This window comes from Capronia epimyces (genome assembly GCF_000585565.1).
Source record: "Capronia epimyces CBS 606.96 chromosome Unknown aczIQ-supercont1.3, whole genome shotgun sequence".
Lineage (NCBI taxonomy): Eukaryota > Fungi > Ascomycota > Eurotiomycetes > Chaetothyriales > Herpotrichiellaceae > Capronia > Capronia epimyces.
Window position 1 is genome coordinate 2,556,996 of NW_006912906.1, and position 21,302 is coordinate 2,578,297.

The 21,302-nt window shown below is 53.9% G+C and overlaps 8 protein-coding genes across 8 annotated transcripts; 4 read left to right on the plus strand and 4 right to left on the minus strand.

Moving 5' to 3' along the window:
• Positions 1 to 141: 141 nt before the first annotated feature.
• A1O3_04200 (succinate-semialdehyde dehydrogenase (NADP+)) lies at positions 142 to 1,684 on the minus strand (the record flags this gene model as incomplete). Its single annotated transcript, XM_007734330.1, has 2 exons — positions 142 to 563; positions 625 to 1,684. The coding sequence occupies 2 exons, from the start codon at positions 1,682 to 1,684 to the stop codon at positions 142 to 144; spliced, it is 1,482 nt and encodes a 493-aa protein (XP_007732520.1).
• Positions 1,685 to 3,785: 2,101 nt separating this feature from the next.
• Positions 3,786 to 5,761, plus strand: A1O3_04201 (uncharacterized protein; the record flags this gene model as incomplete). Its single annotated transcript, XM_007734331.1, has 4 exons — positions 3,786 to 3,890; positions 3,998 to 4,123; positions 4,177 to 4,440; positions 4,499 to 5,761. 4 exons carry the CDS (start codon positions 3,786 to 3,788, stop codon positions 5,759 to 5,761), a joined length of 1,758 nt encoding a protein of 585 aa, XP_007732521.1.
• An 872-nt stretch (positions 5,762 to 6,633) lies between these two features.
• On the plus strand, positions 6,634 to 10,689 carry A1O3_04202 (uncharacterized protein; the record flags this gene model as incomplete). The annotated part of the gene is made up of 1 exon (XM_007734332.1): positions 6,634 to 10,689. One exon carries the CDS (start codon positions 6,634 to 6,636, stop codon positions 10,687 to 10,689), a length of 4,056 nt encoding a protein of 1,351 aa, XP_007732522.1.
• A 302-nt stretch (positions 10,690 to 10,991) lies between these two features.
• A1O3_04203 (uncharacterized protein) lies at positions 10,992 to 12,116 on the minus strand (the record flags this gene model as incomplete). The annotated part of the gene is made up of 3 exons (XM_007734333.1): positions 10,992 to 11,039; positions 11,176 to 11,525; positions 11,681 to 12,116. 3 exons carry the CDS (start codon positions 12,114 to 12,116, stop codon positions 10,992 to 10,994), a joined length of 834 nt encoding a protein of 277 aa, XP_007732523.1.
• A 490-nt stretch (positions 12,117 to 12,606) lies between these two features.
• Positions 12,607 to 13,712, plus strand: A1O3_04204 (uncharacterized protein; the record flags this gene model as incomplete). Its single annotated transcript, XM_007734334.1, has 3 exons — positions 12,607 to 12,660; positions 12,720 to 12,807; positions 12,910 to 13,712. The coding sequence occupies 3 exons, from the start codon at positions 12,607 to 12,609 to the stop codon at positions 13,710 to 13,712; spliced, it is 945 nt and encodes a 314-aa protein (XP_007732524.1).
• Positions 13,713 to 14,111: 399 nt separating this feature from the next.
• A1O3_04205 (uncharacterized protein) lies at positions 14,112 to 14,668 on the minus strand (the record flags this gene model as incomplete). The annotated part of the gene is made up of 2 exons (XM_007734335.1): positions 14,112 to 14,338; positions 14,467 to 14,668. The coding sequence occupies 2 exons, from the start codon at positions 14,666 to 14,668 to the stop codon at positions 14,112 to 14,114; spliced, it is 429 nt and encodes a 142-aa protein (XP_007732525.1).
• A 463-nt stretch (positions 14,669 to 15,131) lies between these two features.
• On the minus strand, positions 15,132 to 17,713 carry A1O3_04206 (uncharacterized protein; the record flags this gene model as incomplete). The annotated part of the gene is made up of 2 exons (XM_007734336.1): positions 15,132 to 17,513; positions 17,564 to 17,713. 2 exons carry the CDS (start codon positions 17,711 to 17,713, stop codon positions 15,132 to 15,134), a joined length of 2,532 nt encoding a protein of 843 aa, XP_007732526.1.
• A 299-nt stretch (positions 17,714 to 18,012) lies between these two features.
• A1O3_04207 (DNA ligase 1) lies at positions 18,013 to 20,715 on the plus strand (the record flags this gene model as incomplete). Its single annotated transcript, XM_007734337.1, has 1 exon — positions 18,013 to 20,715. One exon carries the CDS (start codon positions 18,013 to 18,015, stop codon positions 20,713 to 20,715), a length of 2,703 nt encoding a protein of 900 aa, XP_007732527.1.
• Positions 20,716 to 21,302: the final 587 nt, after the last annotated feature.

Here is a 21,302-nt window from a genome sequence, read left to right on the forward strand (position 1 = left end):
TCGGCCTAAGACTGCTGAAATGAAGGCTATAGCTAGCTACTAGGCAGCTGAAGAAGTCATCCCCCAGCCTCGTGCCTCAATGCCTCCAACCTCGAACATCACTATCAGCTAGATCGTTCACCCCCGATAAACCGGTCGCTCTCAGTTGGCCACGTTAATCAACATCGACTTTACGCTCAGGTACTCCTCGATGCCCTGTCGGCCACCCTCTCTGCCATAGCCACTCTCTTTGACACCACCGAAAGGACTCTCACACGCACTGAGCAGCCCAAGGTTCACGCCTACCATGCCGACTTCCAAGGCTTCTGTCACCCGCCACGCTCTAGGAATGCTCTCAGTAATTATAAAACTTCCCAGTCCTACCTCGCAATCATTTGCCAATTCAAGGACCTCTTCCTCGGTTTCAAACTCATACAAACCGACCACTGGAGCGAACGTCTCTTCCCGCGTCGTGATCATTTCTCGATTCATGTTGGTGATGACTGTTGGTTGAAGGAAATATCCCTTGTAATCCGTCAATGGTGACCCGCCTAGGATGACTTGACCACCATGTTTCTTTGCATCTGTCATAGCATCAGCCTGATTTTTAAGATACCAACTCTCGGTGCCCAACGGGCCGCTTACCGTTGATATGATTCATGGCCTTCTCGATAGCACGTTCGTGTGTCAATGGACCAACAAACACCCCATTTTCAGTACCAGGGCCGACTTTGAGGGACTTGATCTTGGCTGTTAACGCCTCGGCGAATTTGTCATAAATGCCCTTCTGTACAAAGATGCGGTTGGCAGTTACACAGGTCTGGCCCGAGTTGCGGAACTTGGCCAAAATGCAAGCTTCCACTGCCGTTTCAATCTTTGCATCGTCAAACACAATGAACGGACTGTTCCCGCCCAACTCGAGGGATAGCTTCTTCAATGTGCCGCTGCATTGACTGGCAAGAAGCTTGCCAACTCGGGTGCTGCCAGTAAAGCTGAGTTTGCGAACCAACTTGTTTTTACACAGAGCCTCGCCTACTTCGGCGACTAAATTGAGGGTGGTGATAACGTTGATGGTGCCTTTGGGGAAGCCTGCCTCGCGTGCGAGGACAACTTGTGCCAGCGCGCTTAAAGGGGTTTCTCCCGCGGGCTTCCACACCGTCGTGCATCCGGCGGCCAGTGCTGCCCCGACTTTGCGGGTGATCATGGCAATCGGAAAGTTCCAGGGGCTCAGACAGGCCGCCACCCCAACGGGCTGCTTGAAAGTCAAGATGCGCTGGTTGAGATTTGCTGAGGGCACGACCTCGCCGTGGACCCTCTCGGCTTCTCCCGCGAACCACTCGAGGAACGAGGCAGCGTACGTGACTTCGCCCTTTGCTTCCGTCAAAGTCTTTCCATTTTCGAGGGTCAGAATCAGTGCCAGGTCGTCGGCGTGTTCAAGACAGAGGTCGCTCCATTTCCGCAACCACCGAGCCCGCTGGCGCGCACTCGTCTTTTTGTAAGATTTGAAGGCTGCATCGGCTGCTTGGACAGCCCTGTTGGCATCCTCGGCGCCCATCTCTGGCAGAGTCGCAATCTTGTCCAGTGTGGCTGGGTCGTAGACATCAAATGTCTTGCCCGACGCTGCGTCGACCCATTCCTCGTTGACGTATCCTTTCGTCTGGAACAAGTCCTTGCGCTTGAGATCGCTCAGAGACTTTGGAGCCATGACTTCAGCTTTCGATATGTATATGTGAACTCGGGAGAACTGGTGAATGGATGGCTCTTGTGTTACCTTGTCGGAAGGCTGCGAGGAAGGAATGCCGTGTGTGCAGAGCGTACAGTGCTTCTTCTGTATAGGGCAAGGACCCAGGGGACCTGGCAGTCTTTATGCCAACCTCCAGCGAGCTCTTGCCCAAACATCTACAGAGTGCCTACGACATCGGCAGCCACCCCACGTCAGTTGTTGGAGAGGAACTTCCATTGTGCGGGGGAACAAGGGGGGGTAAGCTGACTCGAGGCTCTTGGGGCCGAGGTAGGCGATATGATTCCGAGATGATCTCGGGGACATGAGGACATGAGGACCTCTTGGTCAAGTTTCGAGAAAGAAGGGAACCACCATGCTGCCCTTTCGAGATGAGTACTGACCAACGAGATGGGCCTCTGATTTGATTTTGGTAGAATCTCGGAATCTCTCATCTCTTCGGAACGTCCGACGCCGATACCGGCACCGGCAGACGGCCTTCCCAGGAACTTACAAGCCAGAACATGGTAATTATGTACATGCGTACGGAGTGTGAGGCTGAAGAATCTGTGATCGTAAGGCTTTCACTTTCACCACCTCAAGAGAGAGGCAGGACACATTTTCCGGGGTAGGGGGCTAGCCTCATCTGAAAATCGCTGTTGCTCAAACAGACCTCACAATAATGTAAACATAGCGACGCGTGGCATGGTGGTGGCTCTCCCATGCGGAGATTACTACAACTGCATGTATCGTACACCTTTGAAGCCAAGTATGTAAGTTGCCCCTTCAACCCCGTGTCGATGAGGGAGTGTCCTCGAGCTGGTTGATTTTATCATGCCTAACAATCTAGGCCTCCTGAGCCCAATAGTGGCTGAGACTGCAACCTGGCTTCGCCGCGCCACAATCCATTCCAGGCAATTCTTACTTCCTTCTGCCAATAGTACAGATACTCGGTAAAGCAGCACACCATGACAAGTCACCCGAAGGCCGCCAAAAATGCTCAGGGGCTCGGCTAAGACCAGAATGGCGGCGGCCTCCAGTCTCTAGTTCCATATTACTTTTTACTGGTGCAGCTTGCTTGACAAGACCCCTCCTTAGTCCTTACTGTACCAGTGCGCGAACCAGAACGTGTCAAATTTGGGACGGGGACGAACGCGCCCACGTGGAAATTGGGCTTCCCCTGGCGATTTTTGCTATTCCTACTCAGACTCACCGGTTGAGATAACCAACACCTCTGCTCAGCTGACCCTTGCAAGCCTCCGTTGCTCCACTGAGAGGTCGGACGCAAACAAGCCCTTAAGGCAGGGCCTCGTCTCAAGGCTCAAGGGATTACCTTTGTGCTTAGGATATTCGATACAAGTCCTGTTATTATTGTTACACATTCCAAGACCGACCAAGACATGAAAAAGCATGCAAAACTTCGCTAGTACAGAGTAGCGGCGCTGGGTGGATCAGCCTATCGAGCCTCCACGTTTCCTGGGTCTCGATCATTCGGCATCCAAGCAACCCTAACGGTAAGGCAAAAGCCACAGCTCGGCTCGACTGTTGGCCTGCCTAATAATTCGACTTAATGTTCAGCTCCCACATGCCAGCGACTGCTTACGAGGAATCGTGGCGTTCAGAGCTGACGCTGAAAGTCGCTTCCAACATCCAACAGTGGCCCTAGGATTCCTGAAGCTTCAAGCTACCGCCAGCACAGGTGGTATGGCGGCGGCTAAGGCTTCACTGAAGCACGCGGAAAGACAAGGCTTGCTTGGTCTAGAACTTGATGTTCACCCTCATGGCAATGGCCAAGTCTCAAGCCACCACTGACAGGAGAAACAGGTGCTCTTGGCCTCCTGAATCCTAAAATTGAATTGGCGTCTCGGCCATTTTATGATAAGAACGAAGAACGCCCAAAGCTTAAAGGTCTCAGTTGCGCAAGTGACGCGAGTTTGACATTCCTGACATCTATCCGCCGTGTATCTACTATCTACTACACATATTGTGCTGTTTACCGAACGGACGCGCTCCTTTGTCGCTGACGCACCAGCTTTACTGTTGTTGAACATCTCGTCGTTTCGTTCACTTCGCGTATCGTTCTATGATGGCCTCCAATACTGGATATGGCCTCCAGATTGGAATCGTCGGGGCTGGTGTTGCTGGGCTCAGCGCTGCTATTGCTCTGAGGAAAATCGGACACAATGTTGAGGTGTGTGCATGCTCCAATGAGACGCATCGAAAGAAAAGAAAATGCGGCTGTTGGCTCTCTCATCTTGATATTCTGTCGAAATTGGGGCTCAGATTCCAATGTCCTAGGTCTTTGAACGGTCTCAATTCAAGAATGAGAACGGTGCCGCCGTATCACTGACGCCAAATGGTGGCCGAATCTTGGAACACTGGGGCTTTGATCCCATTGCAGCCGGTGGCATTGAGAACAAGCAGGTACGTTTGTACATGGAATCGAATGTCCTGTACCCCGACTGACAGCCCGCCAGGCTCGTCGACCAAAGGGGGACACGCTTGAACCGATGGCCCCGACCATCAACTTTGCCAACGTCGAGCAGCAATTCGGAACCAAATGGTACTTTTACCATCGTGTCGACATGCATCGACGCCTACGAGAAATGGCTGAAGCAGCTGGAGCCATCATTCGACTCGGCTCCCAGGTGATGGACGTTGATCCGGAGACTGGATTGATTGATCTCAAAGACGGCTCGCGAGTCCAGAAAGATCTTGTCGTTGTTGCAGACGGCCAGCATGTTAGCATCTTCCCTTGGCCAATATGACATTGTGTCGGAACTAACCTGGGCCCATCAGGACCGAGTCAATGCAAAGATTACAGGGAAGGAGGTGCCCATGCAAAGAAGCGGGCAGACCGCTTATCGGTGCCTCATTCCCATGAAGGACATTTTGGAAGACGAGGAGACCAAGCCCCTGTTTGAAAACCAGCCGGCGGGATTCTGGGCTCCGGCTCTGCCAGCCAAGGGAGTCATGGTCGTATCCTACCCCTGCCGAAACAACGAAGTCCTGAATGTGGTGGCAGTTCACCGCAAGCTGGGTCAGCACACCTCGAGTGATGACGACGTGATGATCGATGATTGGAATTTTCCCGCCACCCATGAGGATCTGGAGAGGGTGCTCGATGGGTTCCATCCCAGTGTCCAGAAGCTCCTGTTGAAGTCGCCCGAGGTCAAGGTGTATACGCAAATGAAACGAGAACCCCTGAACAAAATGACTCGAGGCAAAGTTGTCTTGATCGGCGATGCCTGTCATCCTATGCTCTTGACTCATGCACAAGGCGTGTCATCCTCGATCGAGGACGCGGCTGCCCTCGAGCTCTTCCTCGCCGATGTGCCCAGCTCCGAGAGCGTCGCCTCCGCGCCGTCTGAGAAACTGCTACGACGTTTGGAACAGTTCGAACAGTTCCGGCTGCCGAGAGTTTGCGCCACACAGATCATGACTGATCCCGTCGTGCCAGGCTCACAGGCTGCGGCCAACTACGCCAAACAAGAGGCTGAGATCCGCCAACATTACTCCGGCCCTCTGCCTCCCACCGGGTCCATGCCGCACAGCCCAGCTATCTGCGAGTTCTTTTTCGGATACGATGTAAGGAGGCAGGCTATCGAGTTCCTCAACGAAGCGAAGGCCTCAGAAGAGGCGGCAGCTGCAGTCGACACCCCGACCGTGAGCGTGGAAACCCCGCCGATTGACGAAACGAAGGCTGTGGAGGCGCCAACCCCTACCCCTGCTCAAGCGCAAGTCGATGAAAGGGCCATTGAAGTACCAGCTGCGGAGACCTCAACCTCATCTATTGACCCAAAGAAAGGAGTTGTGGAAGCCCCAGCGCCCGTTCAAGAAGCAGTCGAGGAACGGGTGGTTGAAGAACAAGCACCGGTCGCAGAGCTGAACGCAGCCAACCCGATGGAGCAGAGAATCCTAGACCTGGAGCGCAAACTGGCAGAGATGGAGACCAAACTGGCGCAATTAAGTGTCCACATCACTACCATGGAGATTCAACCTACGCCTCCTCCGACGCCGCCAGCTTCTCATGAAGTGCCAGCGTTGGTACTGTCGGCCTGAGTTGGAAGCCAGCCAGCATCTTCGCGGTGCATTGTGTCTGGCGGACGCCCGCCCTTTCCACGTCTTCATAATTATTACTGCCGCACTTTTATATCACAATTCGCCAACCGTTCCTCCCCTCCGATGGTGTAGTGGTACAAGAGACAACACAAGGTGGTACGCTTAGGCGTTTAGAAAGAGTCTCATGTTCAACTGGGTGGATATTACTATCAACAACAATCAACAATCGAAAGAACCTGAGTAAAAACAGGTTTCACTTACCTACAACCTCCGCTCGAGGAGTTTGTAGGAGAAAGTTTTTTGTCTTTTGGGGTTCTCGTCGACCCTCAACATTCAATATTGATATCGATATCGGTATCGAGCAGAGAGGGTCATGTGATGATGGTTTTGGTGTTGGAGATGGTTTTGGTGTTGGAGGAGCGTCGGGCATTAATGGTACTGTAAGCTGTAATAGTCTTTTACAATGCCGATAGCAATAGCACTTGATCCAAATCCTGAATGCCCTATACAGGTGCAACCACCTCTCGTAATTGCCTGCTGCTCAATGCCTGCCACGCAGCCTCGTCGAGCGGCAGCCTGGGCGCCACTTTACGCGACCCGCGTCATGCTTGGCGCTGGACTCGCCGATGCAATTTGAAGCTTACGGTCACCTTCCACTCCGTGCTACTGTGATTAATTTGAGCCTTGTGCACGTACCGAGTACTCCATACTCCATACTGTAACTCAGTAATTCTCACTTTTCATCAGACTCCAAACCCGATGGCGGCACTGCTCTTACGCAGTACCCCAGCACTCCAGTACTTGCTCTGATTGTCGGTTGGAATGCGAATGCCCCATAAAGACCCAGATCCGACGCCTCAGGAGCCCTCAGAATGCGTCTGCGTCTCTTCATCCAACGACACTCGTTGCCCTCCGTCCAGATCGTGTACACAACCGGCACCGGCCCCGCTTCACATACCAAATCCCCAGACAGCACCATTGCAGACCTCCTCCTCGATGTGAACGATCTGGTACCGCTCGAGTCGGCCGATGGCGAGTGGGGTTTAGAGGACTATGTCGTGGAGGTTGTGCCCGCCGCCGATCCCACGGCCGCATACGAGTGTCTTCATTTCCAGACCTGCGAGACGGTCCTGAGAGAAGACGACGAGGTGGTCATACGCGCTCTGTCGTCAGAAGAGCTCAGAATACGGAGGCTTGGAGGGCGACATCAGATCTCTGCCGACGGCAAACACCTCATTGACGGCGTCACCTTTGGGAAACAGTGGTTAAGGAAGGGCAGCCGACCCGGAATTGTGATACCGCCTCGGAAGAGAAGAAGGCTCCTGTCGGCGGAGCCAGCGGCAGACTATGATGATGATGAAGTCAGACAACTTCTCCCTCCTCCAGAGGGCTATCTGACTGCCCTAGTCGCGGTCACTGGGGACGACGAAGATGAGGACGACGAGGAAGAGGACGAAGATTATGTTGACAACCCACTTCAAGTTGCTGTCCGCGCAGACTTTGATGATGCGGATGCTGGATCAGACGACGCTTCTGAGATATCAGATGGAGCCTTGCAAGAAGCGGACCTGTCAGCTGAAGTTAGGCTTCTTCTCGAAGATGCTGCCGACATTGAAAAGTCGGGCAACAGCACCGCGGCCCAGAAACTTGTGAGAAAGCAACTGAAGAGAAAAAGAGGCCCTGACGATGAAGGCGAGGAGCAGGAAAGCGCCACTTTTGAAGGCTTCTCTACGCCGCTCAAAGCTCCCAAACACATGCGCATTAGTGATGAGATTGAGTCAACCACTGACTCGGATGCAGACAGTATGCTACAAACGATAGCAGTCGAACAAGCTGAAAAACGTGCCAAGAACCTCATTTTGGAGGAGGAAGACGAGGAAGACGATGAAGACTTTGATGAAGACATTGAAGATTCGTCAGATTCTGATGCATCCTCGAATTCCGAATCTTCTTTTGGGTCTGGCACTGACAGCGAGATGGAGAAGCTTGCTGTGGAGCAAGCAAAGAAACGAGCATTGAATCTGATTCGGGCCACTGAGGACAGCTCTTCTGACGACGAAACTGCTTCTGACTATGCCTCAGAAACCTCTGGATTAGAGACCGTGGATGAGGCAACGTCCAGCTCAGGGTCAGACTCAGGGTCAGACTCAGATGCAGACTCGGACTCAGACTCGAACTCAGACTCGGACTCAGCCTCGGATTCAGACTCGGATTCAAACTCGGATTCAGACGATGACAGTGACTCGGATTCCGACGTCTCTTCTAGTTCTTCCGACTCCGACTCCGAATCTAACTCTGTGGTGGTGAAAGTGAAGCAGGAAACGAAAAAGGGAGCTACATCGACGCCCGGTACCTCTACTACCCTCCAACATCCGACGCCTGGCTCTGAGGGCCCAGCAAAGCCGTCAACCGTACCGCCTGGCGCAGGAACTGCGAGAACGCACAATAACAACAGCAGAGCGAAAAAACGGAAAAGACTGATATTTCTGAAAGAGCAAGGTATCTTGCCCAAGGATGCTGATTTTCACGCGTTGGCAGCATATGAGGCAGCGCAGGAGAACAAAACTGGCGCGCAACCCAGTTCTGAGGAGCCAGGACAGTCTGCCGCAGCCGGTCAAACCGCCGAATATAACGTTGAAAAACAGAAAACAGTGGGTGTCAAAGCAGTGAACGGTGCCAGTAAGATTGGCTCTGAAACAAAGACTGCTGGAAACTCGACTTCAGCTCTAGATGCCGTTGTGGCACCTTCGGCTGAAGTTTCAGAGACAGTGCAAGCAGAGCCACTTCCAGACGTGGAGCCTACCCCGAAGAGAGCTAGACTGGACGTGGCCAGCACGCGAAGAATGGTGTTCACCTCTCTGGGATTGAGGACTCCCAAGACTCCTGAGGCAGAACAGGCCTTGAGGGAAAAATTATCCAAGTCTATCCGGCCAGCTAAACAACCTAGCAGCTCTTCTGCCGAGGCCGCTCTGCCCTTGCCGCCGAACGAGGCACAGGCTGAGCACGAGGATGCTTGGAAAGAAAAACTCATCATTGCCGCTGTTGAATGCGAGCAGCAGGGGGTTGTTCTCACTCCTCCACCATTCCCTTTCCAACAGGGCTGGACTAAGGCTTCGAGTGATAACCCCACCAGGAGCAAACGTCGTGCTCGAGATCAAGCTCAGTATTATGATGACAACCAGGGCCAGCTGCAGGAAGACCAGCAAGATGGCTTCGCACCTGACGTATCGACTTTGGGGTCCGGAGACCCCCATCAACCAGACGATGTTGATAGCTCCAAGTTGACGCCCAACGGTACTGCAGATATACCCATTCCGACAGACTTTGAGACTCTGCCTCATCTCGACCAGGCTAGCATATTGCCAGGAGTTGTGGTTGCCTACAAGGAATTGCATGTCGATGCTTCCACAAATTATCAGCCCGAGATATCATCATTTCGAGTGGGGCGTGTTGCGAAAGTGGATGAAGATGGTAATGTCTTTTTAACCTTGGCTAAACGCTCCCTCGAATCTGCCTCTAAAAAGAAGTATGACGAAAAGACAGGGGAGAGAGTCTATGGCAAGTTCGAGCTCCTGTCCGAAGATGCTGATGAGCTATCCGATGATGGCTTCCGGGAGATACTGTTCTCCAGCATGATATCGCCCAAGCTCGTAGAGCCGTCTTCGGTGGAGGTGCCGAACAGCAACCAGAGTAGTGGGCTGAGGGGCGGAGATGGTTCGGATTCAAATCTCGACGACCAATATGCAGCCATACTAGAGACTGTCCAAAATATTAGGGACTTAGATGCATCGAACCCCACTCATGTGTCTGTGGACGACATTGCGACCCCACGCAGAAAGGAGATCTCAGATATGATCAAGGACGCCGGATTCAACTCAGCCCTGGATGAGCAACTCCTACCTGTTTCGGTGCCTTCAGATGAACCTCAACTGTCTGGAAGCACTGGTAATTTGCAGGACCAATCTCAGGAAGAGTATCCTCACCGGTTTCGCAAAGACTCTCCTCGGGTCAAACTCACACACTCGGCAGACGGTACTTCTTGCGAATTGGACGAGAGTGCCAATGTTGACGCCCGAGCTCCTCGCCACTTGGAATCGGAATTGACACAGTCTTCACCGCCGATAATTCACACCCAGGAAACAGTCGAATATCCCCATATTTCGCAGATCGAAATCAATAGTTCTGGACCACTTCTGACTGTAAAGAGCAGCTCGCATCAGGATGCGCAGCACATCTCCCCAGTGCATGGAGTTGAATTGTCTTTCACTGCTTCAGATCAGCAGGATTGGGTCAACGAGGCAGACCATGACAGCCAGGGCGACTCGAATCGGCCGCAAGATTCCTTCGAACCGTTGGAGTCGCAGGTCCCACCGTCTCAATCACAAGAGGGTGGTCAGGACGAATCGCCAGGCAGAAGAGATTCTTTTTTAGGAGTACCTGGGTACGATGGTCAAGATTCCTCGTACCATGACGACGACGCTGCCAGTGAAGATGATAGTGACGATCTTCCGTCCATACAGGAGATAACGTCAGGCCACCGACAGAGCAAAAGTCTCCGATTACGCCCAGGCAACGAGATCCGGCAGCCGACGAGAAAGTCGCCGCGTCAGGCCCAGAAGGTGCGAAGCTCGACTCCTCCCAGCAGTCTCGATCTTCCACCATCCAGTCAGCCGGTCATCAAACTCTCACAGAGCCAACAAGAGCCTCGCCTCTCGCAAATCCCGGCTGGATCCCAAGTTATTGACTTGACGGGGTCCAGCAGCCCGCAGAAGCAGGATGATGAAGAATCCCGGACCGGTATAGGCAGAAGGAAGTGTTCTTCTCAGGCCAACGGCACCAAGAAACCGGCTCCCAAGGCGACGAAGGATGAGAATGGAGTCGGGAAACGGAGGCTGCTTACTACGAAAAAGGCGAGAAGCTATTGGTAGATGTCTAGGCCTAAGCCTTTCGAGACAGGAAAGGGGTTAAATGATATTCAATATCTCAATACGAGCGCCAGTATAGAGACGGGCTAGGGCTTAGGCCTAGTCAACACCGGTACATAATATAGTACTAGTATGATGGCTATGGTCCTACCTCTACTACTAGTATGATGGCTAGAGTCCTCCCTCCCTCTACTACTGAGCAACGTGATTTAGACTCTTGCCTGGACAGAGTATCCGTACTCCCTTCATACTCTCAACACACACACATGCCTCTCCAGATGGAAGCCTTAGCCTCTGCTTTGTTTTCACTTTCCCACTTTGTCCAAGCCAGTTCCATTGGTCAGGATCTTGTCCTACGAAGAGGTTTCGGAAACAAGTCAGTGAGTGAACAGCCAGTGAGTGAACAGCCAGTGGGTGAACAGTCAATGAGTGAAGAGGGCTAGCTAGGGGGGTTTGACGTGCCGGCACAAAGGACCGTCCGAAACTAACCTTGACAAAAGTCGGCACGAGGGGAGGCAGGAAGCGTGTCGCCGTGGCATTTGCTCCTCGGAAAGTCTTGCCCGTGACGCCGTTGAGGACGTCTTGCACCACCTGCTCTGCAAAGACGGCCGGCTTCGATGTGGTGAAGTTCGCCGTTCCCTGGATGAGGTGCTCCATGTATTCTTCCGTCGGGAGGTACTTCGACGTCGGGGGCAGATTGGGCGGGGGGGATTTCTTGGTGATCAGGGTCGAGATGGAGCCGGTCACCACGGTCAGGACCTTGACTTGCAATGGGGCAAGTTCAATGCGGAGTGTTTCGTCGAGCGCGTGGACGGCGGCCTTGGAGGCATTGTAGATGCCTACGTTGTGTCAGTGTCGGCGTCAGCCATAAATCATCCGGTTCGGTTCGGTTCGGTCCCCGTTCCACGGAGCAGATAGATTGGGTCGGGAGGACGAAGCAGATGGATCGGGTCAGGAGGGCAGGTGTGCAGTGCAGGCTTAGGCTTAGGCTTACCGGAGAAAGGGGGACACAGATATGCGGCAATGGAACCAATGTTGACCAGGGTGCCTTTGGCCTGTATAAGAAGCGGCGCAAAGGCTTGGACCATCCTCACGACACCCCAGAAATTGACCTCGAACATGTCCTTGGCCTGGTCGATGTCGTGGTCCAGCACGGGCCGGAATTGCTGCTGTCCCGAGTTGTTGACCAAGTAGTCGAGTTTCCCTCCCGTTCGCGTCTGGACCTCTTCGACCGCTGCGGCCATCTCGGCGGGCTTGGTCACGTCGAGGGCAAGCAGCGTGGTGTTGGGAAGCGTTTCGAGGCCGGTCATGCTCGACAGGCTCCGTGCTGTCGCGAAAACAGTCAACCCTCGTTTCTGGAAGTGCTGCGCAAGCGCGTAGCCGATCCCGCCGGCACTGCAGCCGGTGATCAGCACGGTTTTGTCAGGCATTGTGGTCGGCTCGGCTCCGGCGCGCACTTGGAGGAGTGGGAAAGAGGGAAAGAAAGGTCATAAGGCGAGGGAGGAGCTGGACAGGTGCAAGGGCAGATGCCATGGTTCTTGTATCCTGCGATGTACAGTATTTCTCCTTTGTCCGGTGGCCGTGAAATCGGGCCATCATCAGGCTCCATAGCTGACAGGGCCCATGTGGCATACCATATGGAGTACTGAATACCATCCTGGCATATGTACGGAGTATGTGGACTCCATATTTCGTCGAACATGTCTCGATTTGGTTTGGCGTGTCAGCAGCCAGCAGCCAGCCACGTCGCTTGCTGGCCTTGCAGTGCCGCTGCCACTGCCACCACCTCATCCTCCTCCTCTTCGTCTGCTCTTGTTTCTCTCCTTCATCCCCTGTGTGTCCTATACTGGACAGTGCTGTACTCACCAGAGCCCCGATGCCTTGGTCCTATCAGGCGATTGCTGGCCGAATTGCCCCATCATGGACCTTGCTCCCGCCGGTCTTGACTTGAAACCGAGCCCACACCTGACCGAGGTAAGAGAGTGTCTTGAGTGACTTCTAGACGAGAGATACCCTCCTAACGGGCCAGGCAGGCCATCGACCACAACGATGACTGGACAGGGCTTTCTGACCCGGCTGCTCGCAGGAAGTTGCAGAACAAGTTGAACCAAAGGGCCAGGCGTAAGTTAGCAATCGTAATCGTGCAGGACTGACTTAACCTGCCCCTCCCCTCCCCCTGCCACGATTGCGTGGACTCCGTATTGATGTTTGGGCTCGTATCAGGACGTCGTCAAGCACCCAACAAGTGGACCCCGGTCCAATCCAAGATCAACGATGTGAGGCAAGGCCACCAAAGGGCTCAGGGACAGAGATTCGGCACCGTGACACCTCCTGATCAGCCTGCAAATCCGAGGATTCAGGCTGCCATCCCAGCGACCACAGCCTTAGCCCTTGGATTTGCCAGCTTGCAAAACGACGGGCCGCGATTCCCGCGATTCCGCTTTCCTCTTTCTTCCGATCATCTCATCCACTTGATTCATCACAATGTCTACCGAGCCATGTTGACCAACATGGTCACTCTCCGTATAACGCCCTTTTTCACATGTGAGCCTCGCTCGAGCCGGGATGAATGTGGAATCATCTCTGCACTCCCTCTGCCCGCTGCTGTGCCTCCACCGCTTGAACCAACTGCCTTACAACAGCGCGTTCATCATGCCGCTTGGATTGATCTGTTTCCCCTGCCTGCTTTACGAGATGTACTCATTCGTGCACAAGGCTCATTCGATGAGGATGATCTGTGCCTTGACATCCTTGGGACCGTCAGCATCAAGCAAGCGGGTCTCAACAGACCATCCGACCCCTTTCGGCAAGACCTTGACACCAGTGGCGACCGCAAGGGGATCGTTGTCTGGGGCGAACCTTGGAGCGTGAGTTCATGGGAAGTCGAAGAAGGGTTTGTCAAGAAATGGGGATGGCTGATTGGCCACGGCTGTGAAGAATTGCATCGCTCAACCAACAAATGGCGATGGTACAGAGGGGCAGAACGTATCGACTGGACCAAGTTGATTGTGCAAGACTGCAGCTAATGGGGGGAATTCCTGACCTGGTACCTATCTAAATCCCCTCGGGCCAGCAGGGGATCGGGTTTGAAGTTTTGCGGCGTACCACAAGCCTACATCGTCTGTCGACCGACCGAGGACTATACGCTGCAAGATCTGCCAATGCATCATCCGGACGCCGACATTGCCGGCGCGAACGCACACACTCTGGACGTACCAGTCGCCCATTCCGTCGGGCTGCTCTCGAGTCGCGTTTGGTGATATACGTTTGTTCAGCAGCGTTTGCACCAATTTACCTCAGTTCTTCTGGTCAGGTGTGGTCGATTTCTGTTCCTTGTAATTGAAGATGGCATATCTGGTCAGCAACAAGACACTGACAGCGCGGCTAGTCGACTCGGGGCGTCCACGGCCGTTCACAGCAAGCCATTAGGCGTCGAGGCTGATTGCGGCACCAAGTCGCAGCCAGCCAGTCAGTGGCAGGATGGGCCTGAAAACAGACACTCCGCCAAAGTAGGCATACATGAAGAAATGGTGGAAGCAATTCAGGAAGGCGAACAGTTGCCAGTCTACCGCATTCAGGACTCGGAAGTAAGTCAAAAAGGGGGTGGTAAGATGGTGGAATGCCACATAGGAGCCGATCGAAGGGTCTGCCACTGGCCACAAGACCCAAGATGTCCACGTACTCGTAAAATTTGGACAGGTGGAAGATGTAGGCCAAATCCAAAGCAGAGCTCTTGAGCGGTGCATACGCATATGGAGACTCATACTCGTGGAAACCGACCACGTCGTTGAGGATCAAGCAAGGTGAGAGCGAGGGAGAAAAGGACGTAGATCTGACTGTTGAGGCGGATCAGAGTTCGAGCGACGGCAAAGGCGCCATGGCGTTCGACGTGGCCGCGGAGTGTGCTCCAGAGGAAGAGAAAGGGCGCGGTGGTCAAGATGACGCCCTGCAACGAGGTCAGCGGCTTTCCTTCAACAGTCATATTGCCTGCCAGAGTCAGTGCAAGTGCCAGTGCCAGTGCCAGTGCCAGTGCCAGTGCCAGTGCCAGTGCCGAAGCTGAAACTGATGGCAGCTGGGTGCCTCTGCTTCTGCTTCCAGTTCGTGACCTCCCCCCAGCGTGCACAAGTGTGGTCTGAGGTAGCGATAGTGACAAGCAGGAGAGTGGCCAGCAGCGAAGATATGGATATGGATCAGCCAGCGACGAGGGGAGGAGGGAGGAGGGGAGGAGGGATAGGATGCTGCCATGGCCATGCAATTGTTGAAGGATATGGAAGACTTGACATGTGTTGAGGTGACTCTGAGTACTGCAATGCGCCAAGCGAGTCGACCACCTCCTGCGGTGGCTGAACCTGATGTAGTACTCGTATACGAATAGTGGTCACGGTGGCTTCATTATGGCCATATAGCCAGCCCTATTACTCCCTCTGATCAGATTGTTCCTCCTTCTACGCAAGTTCAACTCTCCGTTTCAGGATGTTCCTTGCATCGCCTTCACTGAGGTGATCCAACCCCATGTCGGCCAGACCCTGTCTCGCTGACTCGTTGCTCTCGAAGATGAGCCTTTCAGCATCCCAGAGACCCCATTCCTTGACATCGCCGTGGCCGTGACTATCATCCAAGGTGTCACTCACGTCCTGTTCGGCTGCGACGTCCCCTTCGTCCTCAAAGCCCCATGCATCCTCTTCGCCGTTGGCCACCCGCCGGGACTTCGTAGCATTGAGTGAAAGGAGGAACACGGCTTCTTCGAGCCGTTTCATACTCGCACCAGTCACCACTCGCAGCTTGCTGTGGCGTTCAAGGCTTTCCTTGATTGAAGTCAGGTCTCGCTTCAACTGTGATGCTCCGGTCGCGGAAAATGTATGATGCATGAGGACATTGTCGTATATTTGCCGTTGCACTTCCGAACAATAGTGCCTCGTGATTCGGCGCATTGAAAGAGGGGCAAGCACTCGGGTCAGGAAGCCCAGGAGGACGGCGGTGGTCTCAAAAAAGCCGTCCAGGCTCGGGGAGGGTGACATTGAGAGAGGGTCAGAAGGAGTCTCCGCCAGAGAGGACCACTGAGCATACTTTTCATAAGGCCTGAGCGAGCCGTGTATATTGACCTCCAGTGCTCGGAGGATCTCGCCCTCGGAGCGCTCACGGAGTCGGCGATATGCCAGTGCCGTCTGATCAAATAGACCACTTCCATCCATATCTGCATCGGGGTCTGAATCGTTGGCTTTGATGGCGGTGGAGGTTTTCGCTGCCACATCGTCAACTTTCAGATCCGTCCCAACCGAGGCATTAGCACCAGTGTTGGCTTTCGCCCGATACCGCAACTCGTCCCAAAGCTCCAGGAAGAAGACATCATCACTCCAGTCCGACATCTTGCGCTCGAGGAACTCGGCGCTTCCGTAGATTTTGGTCAACGACTCCAGCCCCTTTAGACCGAAGGCGTCGGCTTCGGATCCACCCTGCAGCAGCCGTCCTGCCGTATGCGAAGCCACCAAATGGGCCTGGAGGGCACCATGTAGGTGATTGTGGTAGTCGTCGAAGATGGACAGTTGGATGTCCAAGAGAAACGTCATCTTCTGGCTGAAAGATGAAAGACCTCGATATCGATCTGTAATTGTCTCCAGAAGGTCATTCACTCGGATCGCGCCTTTGGTGGGCTTGGTCTGGGTGGCATCCGCGTCGAAATCGACATCGCCACTGTCGGCGGCATCCCTGATGCTTTTGTATCGCGAGAGAGCGAACTCTTTCTCCACCGCAAGCCACGGGGCAAAATAGCCATGTTGGTTCAGAATAATCCAGGTGATGCCTTTCCATTCTGTCAACATTCTGGGAACTGGGACATATTCCCAAGAATCCCGGATTACAGTATCAAACGCCATCAGTTCGTGCATAAAATGAGAAAGGAGCTGTGGCTCCCGTGAAATTTGTGGTAGGAAAGACAAGCATTTTTCAACGACCATGGGGAGCAACGCCGTGATGAGGGCTGACACGGCGTCCGGATAGATGGATTCCAAGGCCTCAGAGAGATGAGTTCGCTTATCCAGTATAGACCCAAGCATGTCCGAAATAAAGCCGCTGTGTCGCTCGAGGAGGTCTAGGACGTGATTGAGAAAATACTCTGGCTTGTCTAATCGGTTCGTGGGCTTCTCTCCGTAGAAGTGATAGTGAAATCTTGTTACCAGAGGCTGGGCCATGACCTCCAGTGGAAGGAGAACGACTGGTTCACCGGCCGCAGAAGGCCGGTGATTGTCCCTGTCCCCAAGCACTTGGATTAAATCGGGTTCTTGTAGCTGCAGGAGCAGCTCAACCTCTTGCTTCCATTTCTCTACCACTTTTTCCGATGTATTCAGTTCTTTCCCAGGCCACTTCAGCTGCTCCAGCGTCTTCCTCAGGAGGGCCTCCAGCACATCCTTGACCTGCGCATACAGTTCCTGGGATTGCTGCTCGAACATGTACAACAGTTGGGGTGCAGCTCCTTCTGCAGCTAGCTGTGCATCCTGCAGGTGGTCCGAGAGTCTCCGGAAGTGAAGGTAGGCTTGGAGTGATGTGGCCGGACGCTGGGAGAGGTTTTGTTTGGTCTGGTCGCGCAGAGTGTACAACTGCTGAACCAATTCAAGGTATCCCTGGGCGATTTGTAGATTGCGCACTTTGCTCATTCGCGCCTCGATCTTCTTTGTGGCATCATCGCCGGCGTCAGACTGCGCAATGTCCCTAAGCCGCTGCTCGAGATCACCTCGCTGTGACTGGAATGCCTCGGCCCTGGTCCTCAGCGCCTGCGACCGCTCTTCAACCCGGCCTTGGGCCTCTCGCTGGTTCTCGCGGGCATCTTGAAGCTGTGTGACTGTCAGAACTACCACAGGAAGCCAGTGTCGGGGAGTGGCACCTGTTTCCTCAATAAATCTTGCTGCTCCTGCACCCTTAACAGCAGACCGTCGACTTGCTCGAGATCGGCCTTAGTTTGTATCTTGTCACTCAAATAGTCCTCCACTCGCGTCCAAATATCGCCGGTCCTGCTCGATTGCAATTCGGCCATATCTGCCTCCAGTATTGGTAGTGTTGGGCAGAGGGAAGGTTGATGAGGTGGCACGAAATATTTAATATTGTGGAAAGGTGTCGCTCGTCTTTCCCCGATTCCCCGGCCGAAACGCGTCATTATTGTCCGTGGGGAGCGCGACCACAGGCCTGAGGCACCAAAACCGATGACGCCGTCAATTCTACTGTTGCAGTAAATAGTAAATATTGATTCTGCAGCCACTTCTGCAGCCAAACAACATGGTGGCCAGATAGTCGTGCTGTCGTCACACCGACGGCATTGTCGGTGACTCAGCATACATGGCGAGCCCGGCGAAACGACGAAAGAAGAACGATTCTACCGCCGCCATCGTCCAACACCGTAGCCTAGATTTCTTCTTTCGCAAACAAGCCGACCAACAGGAGAAGACGGCTGACGGCCGTGCACAAGATGGAGATGCAACGGCCTCCGATCACTCGTTGCTCGAGAACGACCAGAATTCTCTGGAGACGGCTCTCACAGACGAAGAATTGGCCAGGAAGCTGCAGGAAGAATGGGCTAAGGAGGACGACGAAGGATTCAATCCACAATTACCGTCACGACAAGCTGAGGACAGCAAGCACAAGGCTGACGAAGGAGAAGCGAAGAGCTTTGTTGCCGCTGCGCCCGATCCGCCTGCGCCCACCCCTGAGGTTGGGCCGAGGGCCACTGGGACACAGAAGAGTGTCCTTGGCCTCCAAACTACGGCATCGGACGAAGACACGATCACCTTGACGATACCGTTCGACCAGAGTCCTTTAACCTTCGACCCCTCCAGATATGTGTCCGAGCTGAAAGGGCATTGGCAAGCAGACGGAGGCTGCGCTTCTTACGCTCTCCTGACCAGATGCTTTGTCCTCATCAACTCGACTCAAAGTCGGATCAAGATCGTGGACACGCTCGTCAACTGTCTGAGGACCCTCATTGAGGCTGACCCAGAGAGTCTGCTCCCAGCAGTGTGGCTGGCTACCAACTCCATTTCGCCCCCGTATATCTCGCTCGAGCTCGGATTGGGAGGGTCTGCGATATCGAAAGCGCTAAAGAAGATCTGCGGACTTGATAATGCAGGCTTGAAGAGTCTCTACGACAAATACGGGGATGCAGGTGACGTGGCATTCGAGGCAAAGAAGAGACAAAGTTTCACTCTGCGGAAGCCAAAACCTCTCACAATCAAAGGTGCTTACCAGACCCTGGTCAAGATTGCAAGCAGCAAAGGTCATGGGAGCGTGGAACAGAAGCAGAGACTTGTGGAACGTTTGTTGCAAGATGCTCGAGGGCCGGAGGAGAGTCGATACATTGTGAGGACTCTAGTTCAGCATTTGCGCATTGGCGCCGTCAAGACAACGATGCTGATAGCGCTGGCAAGGGCCTTTCAGTTGTCCCGTCCAGCAGATGCAGACTTCCCAGTCAGAGACCCTGCAGACCTTGCCAAGCTGAAGAAAGACGAGCTCGCCACTATTTGGGCGAAAGCAGAAGAGATGGTGAAGACTTGTTTCGCCCGGCGGCCGAACTACAACGACCTTGTCCCTGGCCTACTGGAAGTCGGGGTGTCAGAGGAGCTGCTGTTGCGGTGTAACTTGGCCCTGCACATCCCTCTTCGACCCATGCTGGGCAGCATCACGCGGGACCTGAGCGAGATGCTCACCAAGCTTCAAGGCCGAGACTTCAGCTGCGAATTCAAATACGATGGTCAACGCGCGCAGGTCCACTGTGACGAACGAGGGAAGGTGTCTATTTTCTCCCGCCACCTGGAAGTCATGACAGACAAGTACCCCGACCTGGTGGCCCTGGTACCCGAGATCCGTGGCGACGGTGTGTCGAGTTTCATCCTGGAGGGAGAAGTTGTCGCGGTTGACAGAAACTCCGGGGAGCTGAAGACCTTTCAGACACTCACTAACCGGGCGAAGAAAGACGTGGATATCGGGTCTATTCAAATCGATGTCTGCCTGTTCGCGTTCGATCTGATGTACCTCAACGGCGAGCCGTTGCTGGACCGCCCATTCCGGGAGCGCCGAGCCCTCCTGCGAAGCATGTTTGTTGAGAAAGAGCATCACTTCACGTGGGTGCGCAGCATCGACGCGACGTCTGCAGACTCGGAGGTCGTGTTAGAGTTCTTCAAAGCTGCAACAGACATCAAGTGCGAAGGGATCATGGTCAAGGTCTTGGACAACCTCCCAAACCCTGATCTGGGCGTCGCTGCCAGCGGCGAGGCCGAGGGAGACGAAACGAGCGCCGCGGCCGCGGTCACGGCCACGCCTGTCACGCCCAGAAAAAAGGGCAAGAAATCCGGCCTCAACAACAAGAAGAGCCAAATCGAAAAAGAGCAGGAAAAAGAAAAAGGCAGCCGCCGGAAAGCGCTGCTGGCGACCTACGAGCCGGACAAGCGTTTGGATTCGTGGCTCAAAGTGAAAAAGGATTACGCGACTTCGGCCGACACGATCGACCTGATCCCGGTGGCCGGCTGGCACGGGTCAGGGCGCAAGGCGAAATGGTGGTCGCCGATCCTGCTGGCATGCCGCAACCCAGAAACCGGGTCGCTCGAGGTGGTGACGAAATGCATCTCGGGCTTCACCGACAAATTCTACCAAGCCAACAAGGACAAGTACGCCGAGGGTGGCGACAACGTCTTGGGCTCCAGACCCAGCTACCTCGAGTACGTGGGCCCCAGGCCCGACGTGTGGTTCGAGCCCCAGGAGGTCTGGGAGATGGCGTTTGCAGACATCACCCTCAGCCCGACGTACACTGCCGCGATCGGGCTGGTGCACGAAGATCGCGGGTTGAGTATGCGGTTTCCCCGGTTCCTGAAGGTCCGAGAGGATAAGGGCATCGAGGAAGCGAGCACGAGTGAGTTCCTGGCCAATTTGTATCGGAAGCAGGAAGCGAGGATGAAGGAAACAGGGCCGAATTGCCAGACCGCCCACACTCTCACAGATGTCGTGGGTGACGAGAACGAGGATGAGGATGAGGATGAGGTTCTTGAATGAGTAGCGGCTTGACGAGTAGGTAGATAGAGCTTGTGCAGATCCAATTCAGTCGATCAAATTGTCCGAAACAGTGAGTAAGTCCTTTTTTGTTGCATTGCCCATCATGTTGATGGTTGATGGTTGATGGTTGATGGTTGTTGGCTGTTGGCTGTTGGCTGTGTCCTGTTTCCTGTTTCCAGTTTCCTGCTGTGCCGTTTTGAATCTTCTCTTCTCGGAATGAATTGTTGTTATGTCGACTATACGTAGTACAGAAAATGAACATGATTCAGCGATCTGCTTGCCAGCTTGCTATGTAGTATATAGACAGTACTAATGCTGGATAAGACACCGTGCGATATCATGTAATTTAGGTATACTGGAGTACGAAGTGAAAGAAGTGTCCATATTTTCCATTGCCCAATATGCTAGGTAACTACCGAGTTGGCCTGGCCTCATGGTAAACCGCGACAGCTACCCTACCTCCTCCAGGCGTGTTATGAGGATGCAAGGTTGGGTAGGTAGGTAGGTAGGTAGGTAGGTAGGTAGGTAGGTAGGTAGGTAGGTAGGTAGGTAGGTAGGTAGGTAGGTAGGTAGGTAGGTAGGTAGGT